This window comes from Poeciliopsis prolifica, unplaced genomic scaffold (genome assembly GCF_027474105.1).
Source record: "Poeciliopsis prolifica strain line A6 unplaced genomic scaffold, Auburn_PproV2 SCAFFOLD007, whole genome shotgun sequence".
In the NCBI taxonomy this organism is placed as follows: Eukaryota; Metazoa; Chordata; class Actinopteri; order Cyprinodontiformes; family Poeciliidae; genus Poeciliopsis; species Poeciliopsis prolifica.
In genome coordinates, this window is record NW_026562382.1 from 9847257 (window position 1) to 9860714 (window position 13458).

The window sequence follows — 13458 nt, forward strand, 5'->3', positions numbered from 1 at the left end:
ACTACATGACTATATTGTTCTGGACTAAACTGGATTGCTTTTAAATATATTTAGATTAAATTGGATTCAATAGAAATAGATATGAATTAGACCTGTTTGCCTTGTGAATTATCTTGACATAACATTTGTTGTCACTGTGAGTTGATAAATTTCATTGAACTGAATTATTATCTTGCCTTACTTGTTATATTTTTGTGTAATTATCAATATCAATAAAACCAACCATTAATTTGTGCATTGAAACTAAAACGCTGGTGAACCTCACCAGCGTCTCACTCTGCCGTGCAGACAGTACTACACCACCACCTGCTGGTTTTATACTGAATTGCAACATTTTGACCTGGAAAGAAACTGCGATGGTAACGCTTTTTGACCCTTGGCACTTGCCGTAACACGCAGTTGAACAACGTGCGCGCAGTGTAGTGAAGACTTTTGGTGTTTTAGAGCTTAAAGTGCAATTTACTTACACTCAACATAACGTAAGTACCTAATTCAATCATACTGAGAATGCTCTAATGTGCTGCTCGTATTGTCGTTTGCTAGCTTATGGATTTTAGAGGGACTGAGGGGAATTTTATAATGTGCGTCGGTGAATTGTATGCTGCTTATGGAAGCTTGCAGGAAGCTGTGCTAACTTTACGGACTAAAGTGTCGTTTAACTAAAATGAGCCTCACTATAATGTAAAAATATTCTACTAACTTAGTTGGCTGTGCATTAATGCCTGAAATAAATATTTGAATATCCAAAGCTGCTGAATAAAAGCTAAGCTAACAGGATGGTTAGCCCCTTTAAGCTATCTGACTCCCTCTGTGAGCTGTTCTCATATAACATCAGACTAACCAGGGTGACTGAGTTGCCTAAGAAATATTAATCTCCTCCAGTTGTTTTATGATCCTTTGAGTCAAATAATGTAAACAAAAACGTATGTGCCCAATTCCTAATAAGTTTGGCCTTGTACTATGACGTGAGCAATTATTTTCATCTGTACACACCAGCATAACGGATTTAATGCGTTCAATTTACAGTTTTGGCGAAACTCAACCGGATCAAAGCTCTAGATAAACACACAAAATTCTGAAAACAGGTTCAGATTTGAATAGTTTAAAGAATACATTAAAGTACATTTTATAGAAATGCATCATATGGAATTTGTATTAAATTTTTTAATTTAAAAAGGATATTAAAATGTATAATTCTGATCAGTTTATTCATATAGCTCCACTTTACAAAAAGTCATTTCAGTTCAGTCACACATGCCTTCCAATTGATCCTACTTATCAAACAGTTCAGCTGTTTGATAATCAACTAATCAGTTCAACTGATTAGTTAGTTAAACCAATCACATTATTTTAAGATGTTTCCCTTCAAGGAAACTAAAGATTAGCCAACAGGGAGTTTTAGAAGACAGAGCAGATACACAAACATGAACTATTAATACATTTTCAGTTTGATTATATACATATTTTTTTAAACAATTGTGACAGTTCCAACCTGTGCAGTTCTCCAAGTTTTATCATTCAAACGTGGTTGAAACAATATAGAAAACTATGAGAGATACAAAGTATGTCACCAAAGAATGTGAATTTTATACAGTGTGTCCTGTTCTTCAGTCATAAAATACAATGATACTTAAAGTATTAAAGCAGTGGTCTGAATTGATCTGTCCTTTGTCCTACACACTTGAATTACATGCTGAAACTGCCTGCAGACAAGCGCTGCAGAGCTCTGCAAATGAGATACCATTGAAGCCAGGTGTGGTGAAGCAGTAAAAGCTTCAGGAAGCTGGCCCTGGAGGACTAAAAAACTCTTACCCCCCAAAAAACTAGATTTTCCTATTAAAGTGGTTCTCCTTTTCTCAGATTTAAGGATGGTGAATTTTAAACAAGAGAAATTAATATTTTATTAATCCCAGTCTGGAGTGAAATTTTGTCAGAATTGCACAGAACAGGACCATGGCATAAGATCACTACAGATTATGGAACATAACATGTTTTTGTTAAAGCTGGAGGAAAGCTTTATTGTATTAAAATATTGCCTAGCAAGAAGGCAAGTAACAAGGGCGACATCACTTGAACATTTGCTTGTCCTGAAAAAATTGATAAGCTATGTGAGACAACAGATTTAACAGCATAGTGTGCCATAAAACAGCTGATTGACTGTATTACTGGTTTTTGCAGAGAAGGATGGCTGAAAACCAAGGGGAGATGTCTGCCATTGAGATGAAAGTGGCTCGTCAAATAGAGGTAATACAGACAGAAAATGTCATCATATTATTTTATATATATATACATATTCAGGTGTAAACATGTTTTATTTTCATCTAGTATTACTTTGGGGATCACAACCTTCCAAGAGACAAGTTTCTGAAAGAGCAGCTGCAGCTTGATGATGGCTGGGTGATGCTGGAAACCATGCTTCGATTCAACAGGTTTGTTTGATTTCCCTTTAGAAACTCTAACTTCATATAGATATCAACTAATCCTTTTGTAATCAAATAACATTTGTGTGAGTTGAGGATTGTTAGAAAAACATAAGTTACATCCAGTAGTTTATAAATTCAACCCCAGCAAATCAATAAATATCGCAGTGAGGGAATGATATGAGGGTCATGGTGTTTTGGCGTTGCATTGGGTTTCATATTACTGTATTCTTCACATTCTTTTCAAATATTGAACAAATACGTCACTGAGCCTCAGATGCATGGTACTGGATTGAAATACTGACATTTGAAGAGATTTTTTAAAAAAAACTCAAGGAGTGTCCACCAAAATCTACAAAATATTTTTTGGTGTCTTTCATACTTGGCTCATTATAAAAATCTCTGTTCAGACCTAGTATTTCCATTCATCTGAAGTGTCCTCATCATGACTGGGTGGCCATAAATACAGAATAGAATAGAAATATCCTTTAATGTTGCAAAGTGTTGAAAGCCAGATGTACCAGGAGTAAGTCGGGTAAATCGGAGAATGCAAATTTGTAGCAAGGTGCCCTGTGAGACTGTTTCAGAACTAAATTTGCTCTAAAGTTGCTCTAAACTAAAGTTGCATTGTTGCGCTGTGCAACTTTTACCCATCTGAACAATTTAAACACCATCTCTTCACCTCGTCCTCTTTCAGACTGAAAGCTTTAACTACAGATATCAGCGTCGTCATTTCAGCACTCCAGAAATCAAAGTCTGGCCTCTTGGAGATCAGTGAGGACAAGACAAAAATAAGGAGGTCTCCAGATAAACCCTTACCAGAACAGAATGATGAATACAAAGACGCAGTGAAACACAGATCTGTGTACATTGTAAGTTTCATACACATTTGTTTATTATATTCAAGATACTGGTGCGATCTGCTTCCAATAAACCATTTTTTCCACTCATATCTACAAAAACAACCATTTTACTTTACATTTGTCAATGTTGTAAATCCAGAAGGTTCCTGCCCTTTGTAATTGTTCCTGTATTTCTGCAGATTTGAAGCCTACCATGTCTTAAATTTGCAATAAGAACTGAGAGCTTATAAAAAAATCTGGAAAGTTTAGAAAATATCCAGGAACCCTGATTGCTATGAGGCAACAACTTTTGAATTTGATTCAGGTTATGTCATCCATGGCTCTTTATGTGAAGTTGTTTGTCTTTTCCTTGAGCAATTTATTTAAAAAAAAAAGGTAATTTTAGAATATTCTAAAATTACCATATTAGAATTTTCTAATATGGTAATTTCTTTCCTTTATTTTTGGTATTATTGTTAATGGTGCTTTTTCGTTTACAGAAAGGTTTTCCTCTTGAAACAACTCTTGATGAGGTTCAGGAATGGCTGAATGAGAAAGGCAGCATAGAAAGCATTCAGATGAGAAAAACCATCCATCGGCAGTTCAAGGTAGAAGAAAAGCATTACTCACTAGTTTTAGTCGTTAAAAGGTTTGAAATGAATATTTATTTCATTCGTGTCTTTTGCAGGGATCCGTGTTCATCTGTTTTGAAACAGAGGAATCAGCGAAGCAGTTCCTGGAACGGACGGATGTAAAAACATTTAAAGACAACGAGATGCTTGTCTTGTCCAGGTGAGCTCGGTTGCTTCTCGTGAACAGACTGGTGCCAAAATAAACTATAATAACAAATTAAAATTATTTTCTCGCTTTGAACAGAAGTAACAGAGACTCTAATTTCACCAGAATTTCTCTTTTTGCAATTTTGATTATCCTATAGAAACAGTAAGTCTTTTCCATGCTTCACTTATTTCCTTGTTTTGACATGACAAATGCTAAAAGTAAAATTCATACTTTCCAAGATTTAGGAAGCTGGATAAAAAGTGTTTAACACCACATGATGTCCCACTTATAATTATGCGTGGATTGTTCTTCACTTCTTTCAGGGAAGCCTACCATGCAAAGAAGGCAGAAGAGAGGAAAAACAACAAAGCAGAGACAAAAGCGAAAGCAAAGCAGTGAGTTGACAGGACATGGCCTTTCTATTAGAAACTTTGTGCAAAATATCTGATCCACCTTCTTATCTAAACATTTTACAGAGAGAAACAGCAGCAGCAGAAAAATGCTGAGGAAAAAGAAATGGTAAGGTTTCTTAACCATGTGCTCATAAAGCTTCATTTCTGCTTTTGGATCATTTTTATTGAGATAGTTATTATGATTTGCAGGGTTTGCTTCTGGATGAACAGACTGGATGTTTGTTGAAGTTTTCTGGAGAGCTCGAAAATGTTTCTAGAGAGGACTTCCATGCCACGTTCTCTGGGCACGGAAAGATAAAGTGGGTTGACTTCACAAGAGGAGCCAACGAGGTTTGTTGTCTGCAAGGATTCCTATACAATCTGCAAAAGTACAGAGGTGTATTTCCCCATTATTCATGTCTGGAACATTATGGAAAAAGCAAAGAACATGAAAAAAATTTACTTTCAGACTTTATTCTCTTCCTTTAATTTCTTCTTTTTGTCTGTCCCTTCTTTCCTTCCTTATGTCTGTCATTTCTTCATTTCGTCCTCCTTGTCTGTAATCCTTATTTTCTGACCTTGGTCCATCATTCCTTTATCTACCTTCCCTGTTTTCTTCTTTCCTTATGTCTGTGTCCTTATCTGGCCTCCTTTTCTCTTATTTCCTAAATTTTCTTATTTCCAACTGCTGTTAAACATTTTGCCATAGAAGACTATGAAGTCTGAAAAGTGAATTTTTACAAAAAAAAATGGGAACAGGAGAGCATTGGAAGACTTTTTAAAAATGTTATTGTTCACATGAAGGGTACGCTTCTGTTTGATGGGAACGCAAAAGAAGCCTTTGAGAAAGCCAAAGAGGCAAACGAAGGGGAGCTGAAAATGAAGGGCAGCAGCGTTACCTGGCAGGTACTGGAGGGAGATGAAGAGAAAGAGATGCTGAAGAAGATCATCGAAGCCCAACAGGAATCATACAATCGATCAAAAGGCAGAGGTACGTTTTTGTCTCCAGGCATTACATTCTTGTGCAATAGTAGCAAAGATACTCTTAAGTGCTGATAGGTTGGGTCTGGTTAAAACAGGCGGGAGAGGAAGATCTGGCGGCAGAGGAAGAGGAGGCCGAAGGGGAAGAGGTGGCAGAGATCAAGGCAGGACTCAGTTCCAGGGGAAGAAAACGAAATTTGACAGTGATAATGAGGATGACGACGAGGGTGAGGAAGGTAAGTGTAAATATTGAGATGACATACAGGAGTCCAAAATGTCGTCATATTCTCTGCGACACTTTAAAACAATGTTGTGAAGTGGAAAGAAAATGTCCCATCAAACAAATTTGTTTAGTGTGTTACTCATTTACACACTGTGCGATTATCTTCCTTATTGGAGAATCAAGAAAAAATAATCCCCGGTTTAATTGATGGTTCATAATAGTTGGTGTGAACAAACACCTACTGCTCTATTCAGACTAAAGAGGATCTAACCAGGTAAAAAGGTTCCTCGCCGTGAGCGCTCTCACTGCTCTTTATCCACTTTCATGCTGCTGTTTATTCAGATGAAAATCCCTGGGATTTCCACAGCATAACTGGACTCAATTTACTAAATGCGAGTCTACTAAAAGCAATGAATTTTATTTTGAGTCAAGTTTCTGTATAGTATTGGAGTATGTGCATTTTTCTTTCCAATTAACAATTGTTCTACATTGACTTGATCTATCACATAAAATCCCAATAAAATATACAAAAATACAAAATGTAATAGATTATAATTACTTCGCATTGTTTTACATATTCTCAGCAGCAGCATCCTCATTCTCAAACATTTAAAGATGATTTGATGTGTCCCGTTTTTCTTGCAGCACCTGCAGCCCCAAAGAGAGAGCTTGAAGACGCAGACGGTCCTCCAGCGAAAGTTTTCAAAACTGAAAACGGCTCGTAATGTGGAGACGACGTCCAGAGTTTTTTCTTTAGCAAACACATTTATTACAAACGGTGAAAAATGCAGAGGCAACTTAAAGCCCATTCCAGTAAAAAACATTCAGGCTTTGGAGAATCGGAGAAAGTCCACCTGGATGTCAACCTGAAGAAACATTTGGAAAACTTGGAGTCAGTTTTCAGCTTTTTAAGCCCTTTATTTTTTGCCTCTTATTTGTATGTTTTCTTTTCTCAACAAAAAATGTTTTAATTTTAGCACAATCAACGTAAACCTGACGGTCTAATTTCATCTGAGTGATAGCTAGAATTAGTGTGCCATTGGTTGTTTGTTTTCATTTTGTAGATTTACTACATTGAGTGATGCGAATGTGTCATGAATTTCGTTTAAAGTTTGCATATTCCAGTAGCAAATTAAATGTTTATAAAAAATAAAGTTTTGTTTTGGATCTGAAGTGCATGATATTGCATATTGTTAATGAACTTACAGACTTCTTCTTGTGGAAGCGGTAGGAAGCTGGCAAATCATATCTCAGTTCTATGAACAAAGAATACAATTAGGGTTTAATGTTTCTTTGATTAGAAAGGATTGAATTGTCTCACTAACCTGCAATGACTTCCATCTTCACTCCCCAGTCATTAGCCTTCTTTTGTATGTGCTGTAATCACATCAGATGAGTTAAAATATTCCAATTCAAACTTAAATGGATCTCTAATCTGATTTAGTGAGCTCTATCTTAAATGCCACCATTTAACATGGGATTTATGAACAATTGGGATAGAAATACCAAAATTATTATTTTTTTTAAAACTAAAAACAGTATTAATTTCACATGTAATTTTGTATGATTTGTGTAATTGTTGTACCCTTCCTTGGGTATGAATTATTTTGAACTTTTCCATTTGTTGCAGTCTGTTGGCTTGTCTAAACAAGGATCAGAATCACAATAAAAAAAATGTGAGATGTAATGAGAGCTGGAGCTTACCTCTCGTGTTGATGTTTTATGAAGCGAATAAACAGCCGACTTTGACATGGTCAAAGCAGCGCGGAGGAACTTCATGTCCATCCCTTGAGTAAACAGTAAAAACTGTAAATACTTATAACATGAATTCACTTGTAGCAGATTTGTATAAGACATTGAGCCAAAACTACAGTATTTAAAAAATCCTTATTGAACTTGTGTGATACAAGCAAATTATTATTGATTAGTCAATGTTGTTGCTATCAAAGTTTGCCTTCCTGAATGCTCAAAGTTGCTTTAAGGGGTTCAGTAATCCTTTCCAGACTGATAAATTGTAGTTACAGTTCATGATGTAAGGATGAAGGTGATTAGTTTTTGCATATATAACCAGGGGTGTTAATTTTTTTTTCTTCCCACATTGGATTTGATCATTAGTAGAAAACATGGTTTTGTATTTACTTCAGTTATCTTTGTGTGATATTAACATGTCTTTGATCATCTGTGGTGTGCAAAAAAAAATGCAAATGAAAAGGAACTCAAGTACTTTTCCCAGCATCACCCCGTTACAATCAATTTCTAACTAATAAAACGAAATTACCAGAAAGTTCTGTGTCGAGTTAAACTCACCCTGGTTGTGTTTTGTACCAAACGGTGGATTCATTATAACAGTGTCAAACTTTTGGCCATAAGCCTCTGCTTGCAGGTGGCATAAATCACACTGGAGCAGATCCACGTTAGAGAGCTCAAATTCTTCTGCGTTCCTTCTGAATATCTCGAGTGCGTCCTCATCGATTTCAAAACCGACGCACAACCTGCTTAGAACGAAAACATCAGAAAGCTGCTGAGCAAGCAGGACTGTCACAGGGGGAGATCTTTGTCTCACCCTGCGTCCAGCATGGCAGCCCCGATGCTGAGGACTCCGCAACCACAGCCGAAATCTGCCACCAGTTTACCCTCAATGTCGTCAAACGTGTTGTGAATCGTGTAAAGCATGCATGCTGTGGGGACAAAGGGAAACAATATCATTGTTTAGTTTTGAATATTCAGTCTGCGAAGAGCTGTTCCGATGCTCACCAACTCACCTGCAATGTGAGGGCTGGTTGGATACTGCTCCAGGAGGATTTTTGGCTCCTCAAATGTGTCTACCTGCTGCAGGCAGCTTTCCAACTCCTTCAGCTTCATTTCGCGATATTTTTCCACAGCAATGTAGCAACACCGAGAGAAAACATTAAGTCAAGCGGTTCTGAATTGCAGACAGCAAAAATAAGCTTTTAAGGTAACCCGCATGTTCCTCCTCACACGGGCGCTCGTCAACCAAAACAAACCCGAAAGTGTCTCTTCTTCTTCTTCTAGTTCATCCAGTTTTGATACGACATTGAGTTCTGCCGCCCTCTAACGGTGGAAAATACAACTACAAGCTGATTTTTCTGCTTTTTCTTAGTTTTCTTCTGATATTTTCTAGACAGTATTGCCGGTCAACTACAAGATGCCTCAGCGCCACCTATTGCACTGGAGCGTGGAGGGGAAATTATAAAAAAAATTACAAACTGGATGTTGATGACCAACTAAATGACATAACTTGACCTTTTATTGTAAGAATTTGTTATACAAAATGTCCTGTTGTGTCATTCAACTTTATCTGGTTTGATGCTTCTTAAAGTCTGGAAGTCTCTTTCATATACATGTTGATTTCATAAAAGTCTGCTAATAAATTCTTGCACATACAATGATCACTCAAACCTGCTGAATGTTTATCCATTTCGGTTCTTCCATCAGACGATGAAAAAGCATGCAACACCTCTGTGACACATTCTAAATCATGTAACAAGGTTTTCTTTCCCAATGTTTTTCTATGCCTTTCTGGTACTTCCTTATAATTTATAAATGCTGTATGACAAATTTGCATACAACCTCAACTGTATTCTGTTTTAAAAAGCGATAATTGTTTATTATGGCTCTACATTTTTATTTTCTTCTATCCCCACATGAAGGAGCCAAAATAACCTCACTTGCAACATTTTACGGTGGAGTTTATTTATTTTTTTTTTCGCAGAATATGATGAATCATTCAGGTGTTATTTTCTTGTTTCCTTAACTGGTAAAGCTAGATATAACTGATGTCCTTTCTGAAGCTATTATCATTCAGTTCTTCCATTCACTGCAAGAGTATTATCAAATTTACTTTAAAGACTGAGGAATTGTTTTTGTTTTGTTCTTATGTTCAGAACTAAACTGTGATTTGGAATGTAAACTATAGTTCTTCTGCGAAAGAAAGGTAATAGATTTTTTTCTTAGAAAAATACTTGTGAAAGTATTTTTGTGCAGCACACCAATCTGAAAAACGTACTTCTGATCAAGTCATGCTTATCGTTGAATGTTTTAGTGAATGTTTAATTATCTAGTGGAGCTGTTCTGCTAGATGGATACCAAGTTCTGTCTTGCTGCAGCATAGATTGGAATGTATGTTTTTACATGTCTCGACTTTATCCATGAGTTCATGGTTTTTAACAAGAACAACTTGCCATTGACGGTCTTTCTGCATTAACTTTGGATGCTCTCTCCATGCATACATTGATGTTTTTTTCCTTAGATAATCCAAACACATGACTGATAGGACAGTTACTTTCTCTATCATCTGCTAAATTATTTGTGTCTCTGTTTTGCCTTTAGATGAACTGACCTGTTGTACCCCAGCTTCTCACCTAATGAAGATGAAGATGACCACTGGCCTCCCATGACCCTACAAGGATCAAATGGTTGGATGTCAAAAAGTTTGATAATACACTGACAAAAATATTTTTTTCTTTTTATGTATTTTTTTTACCTTTGGCAGAGTCCTCTATAATCTGCAAAGAAAACAGAGTATAAAAGATGGATGGATTAAAAGAAATAATCTTTTCAACTACACCTCGAATTCTGCTATTGCACATTATGTAAGGGGACTTTAAATATGAAAATTATTTACTGTATAATCCAGAAAATCCTCTCACATCTAATGCTGAACCCAACCCAGTTAAGAGAGGGTGTGCACTGTTATTAATGGTCACCTTTTGTTGATAATTATATAATCAAAATGCATTCTCACCATGGTAAATCGTGAAATGGCAAGACTTTGAGCGGGGTGGGACGGTCCCAAACTCTCAGTTGCCTAGAAACGCTCAAACAAAACATGACTTAGATGACTGTGCATAAACTGAATTAGTTACACAAATAATATGTGCCAGGATTATCTATTTAAAAATACGCAAACAGCGGTGTCTACAGTGTTGTTGCAGTAGCAAAATGTACAAGAAAATCGCTTGCTTGAAACAGCGAGTGGAGTCTGTTTAGCTTCCGGTATCGCGAGAAAGCCCGAGAATATGGAAACAAGATAACAAAAATACATTTGTGGACAACAAGCTAGAGTGCATGATGGCGGCGTCGCTGCTACGCCGGGACAAGAGAGCTGCTGCCGCCCACTTGAAAGCAGACTTAACCCGGACTGACAACAGCTCGGGACTCCGACAACTTCAGGACCTGCTCGACGCCGTGCTGAATCCCGAGAAACCAGCTGCGGACACAGAAGCCCTGGACTGGTGTAAATGTCTGATCGCGGGAGGCGAAGGTTTCGAGGAGTTCTGTAAAACCGTCCGCTCCTATGACAACGCGACTCTGTGCGGACTGGTTTGGACGGCTAATTTCGTGGCATACCGATGTCGGACCTGCGGCATCTCTCCGTGCATGTCACTGTGTGCTGAGTGTTTTAATAATGGAGACCATACGGGCCATGATTTCAACATGTTCAGGAGCCAGGCTGGTGGGGCCTGTGACTGTGGAGACAGTAATGTCATGCGAGACAGTGGGTAAGTCTTAGCTGCTCATGCTAATGGGCTAGCAGGAATCGTTCTGACAGGTGTTGCCGTGAAGTGAGCCTACGTAGCTGATAAAATGTTTCTGTCAGGGCTTTCCGTGTCACTGTTTTGTGCTCTTATGTCGGAGATTTTATGAATTATTACCAGTCTGTAGTGTCGAAGCTCCCTAGACTAGGCAGGTAACTTTTACTGCCTAAACATGACTAATATTATTTAGCAGCAGCTCGTCTGTTTATCTCTTTTTAACCAAATAGTTACTGCTTAGATATAACATAAACGGGTGACTAAACTAGATTATTTCTTATGCTTTTAAGTATATGTCGTAAATCAGTGATAGTGGTCAGTGTAAATGCTCAATGATAAAACTAATTGTCATTGTTAATTGGACCTTAGATATATCGTATAAAAGAAAATGGTTTGCCATAAAAGAAGAAAAAATGATCCCTATATTAAAATGACAGGTGTTACTATAATTTTAATAAAAAATACTTAAAATGCACACAGATCATTTAGAAAAAATACCATTGTTTCTTTAATGCATCTCAAAACCTTAAAACATGTGGTTAAGATAAATATTTTTAACAGATTTTTACGTGGAAAAAAATCTGTAAACAAAAAGTTTTATTCTTTACAATAAGTTTGTGCATTTATTGCAATTCTCAAAATGAAATGTAGACACTTTAAAATAATTAAATATAAATTCAATATACTCTTGTTGTGTATTTACAGTTAATAAAGCATGTGCATTAAAAATATGAAATACATGAAAGAGACTGAGCTAAAACAAAAACTGGCTTAATCATTATTGTGACCATAGTAATTGTCACAAAAAAGGCACCTTGTTTCAATTTAACACTTTACTTAAAAAAGTGTTTATTGAAACTGAAACATTGCCATCTAACTTACAAGTGACTTGTATTTATTACTGTTATGTTTAAGTATAAGTCTATCTGTCTTTAATTTTCATTCATTTAGACATTAACTATATGATAAATGTTATTAAAATAGAACATAGTAAAAATGACTTGGCTGGCAACACAAAGTTGGCGCAAGACATACACAAGACAGAATTAGAAGAAATTGTTAGAAGAAAAGTGTTGTAGGTTTCTTTAAGCCACTGTCAGTGCATAGCAACATGTTGAGAAAGGGGCTTGCTGTGCTACTGTGTGCTTCAACCATCTCAAGCTCAGGTCACTCTGGCACTTTCTTTGAATTTTTAATAAAATGGCAGAACTCCAGCAATATGATTTAAAAATGTAGTGCCTTTGGATACTTTTGAAAACATTGAGATACCTTGATACCAGTAACTGTCTTTGAGACTATATTTACTGCCCAGATAAATTTGTAGTGATGCCTAAAAATTTAGCAGATGTATATTTCTGCTCGGAAAAATATAACATTCTTCTTGTGTTGGGTGTAAATGATTAAGCGGTTATCTTCCTTGAAATACATTTTCTGGTGAGCGACTTGCTTATGTCATTACAGTCTTAAGCAACTTAAGGAAGGTATGTCCTCATCTTTGTTTACATGGGTCAAATTGTACAGGGCAAGAAATACAAAAAACAAATCAGTTTTTTTGTAGAGTACAAACTTTAAGCAAACTTATTTTACATTTTGTAGGATTTTTCAAAAATCAATCTAATTTTTGGGTGAATGTTAGTACATATACACCTAAAATTTTTTATGATTAATCAGAATTAATCATTTCAGAATTCTTAAAACTAAGAATTCCAACATGTTTTATCTTATAAAAGCATCAACTATAAATTTTTACTTTGATGCAATTTTTTTAGGGTTAATGAAAATAAGATTAGGATTTATTTTAAACTTCATGTATTTTTTTAAGTACAAATGATGATAATTTTGTAATTCTTATATATATATATATATATATATATATATATATATATATATATATATATATATATTACTCATCTATATATATATATATATATATATATATATATATATATATATATATATATATATATATATATATATATAAATATATAAATTACCTTCTCACCTACCGCGGGTGGTTCTTATCCTCTGAGCTCGGGTCCTCTACCAGAGGCCTGGGAGCTTGAGGGTTCTGCACAGTATCTTGGCTGTGCCAAGGACTGCACATTTCTGGACTGAGATGTCTGATGTTGTTCCTGGGATCTGTTGTAGCCACTGCTCCAGTTTGGGGGTTACTGCCCCGAGGGCCCCGATGACCACAGGCACCACTGTGGTCTTCACCTTCCAGGCCCTCTCCAGTTCTTCCCTGAGGCCCTGGTATTTCTCCAG

At 36.3% G+C, this 13458-nt stretch overlaps 3 protein-coding genes across 7 annotated transcripts in view; 2 read left to right on the forward strand and 1 right to left on the reverse strand.

The window, feature by feature from the left end:
* Positions 1–362: 362 nt before the first annotated feature.
* Positions 363–7330, forward strand: ssb (small RNA binding exonuclease protection factor La). The gene is made up of 12 exons (XM_055032308.1): positions 363–479; positions 2179–2244; positions 2326–2429; positions 3118–3292; positions 3763–3870; positions 3951–4054; positions 4366–4437; positions 4519–4561; positions 4645–4785; positions 5239–5425; positions 5514–5651; positions 6284–7330. Exons 2-12 carry the CDS (start codon positions 2185–2187, stop codon positions 6361–6363), a joined length of 1212 nt encoding a protein of 403 aa, XP_054888283.1. The 5' UTR covers positions 363–479; positions 2179–2184; the 3' UTR covers positions 6364–7330.
* Positions 6041–10891, reverse strand: mettl5 (methyltransferase 5, N6-adenosine). Of its 4 annotated transcripts, XM_055032311.1 has the most exons (11): positions 10805–10891; positions 10404–10466; positions 10143–10164; positions 9999–10058; positions 8401–8494; positions 8202–8316; positions 7946–8130; positions 7343–7425; positions 6964–7015; positions 6845–6894; positions 6041–6504 (listed from the first exon to the last, which is right to left on the reverse strand). In XM_055032311.1, the coding sequence occupies exons 6-11, from the start codon at positions 8309–8311 to the stop codon at positions 6463–6465; spliced, it is 522 nt and encodes a 173-aa protein (XP_054888286.1). In that variant the 5' UTR covers positions 8312–8316; positions 8401–8494; positions 9999–10058; positions 10143–10164; positions 10404–10466; positions 10805–10891; the 3' UTR covers positions 6041–6462. The 4 variants fall into 4 exon arrangements, with proteins under 4 accessions (XP_054888286.1, XP_054888287.1, XP_054888285.1 ...); XM_055032312.1 differs by lacking the exon at positions 10805–10891 and having other exon boundaries at positions 10021–10058; positions 10404–10539; XM_055032310.1 differs by lacking the exon at positions 10805–10891 and having other exon boundaries at positions 10404–10539.
* The window catches only part of ubr3 (ubiquitin protein ligase E3 component n-recognin 3), a 38051-nt gene continuing 35229 nt past the window's right edge, over positions 10637–13458 (forward strand). For both annotated transcript variants that reach the window (XM_055032303.1, XM_055032304.1), the window contains exon 1: positions 10637–11160. In XM_055032303.1, the coding sequence (XP_054888278.1) occupies positions 10727–11160 (434 nt within the window). In that variant the 5' untranslated portion in view covers positions 10637–10726. The remainder of the gene's footprint in view (positions 11161–13458) is intronic.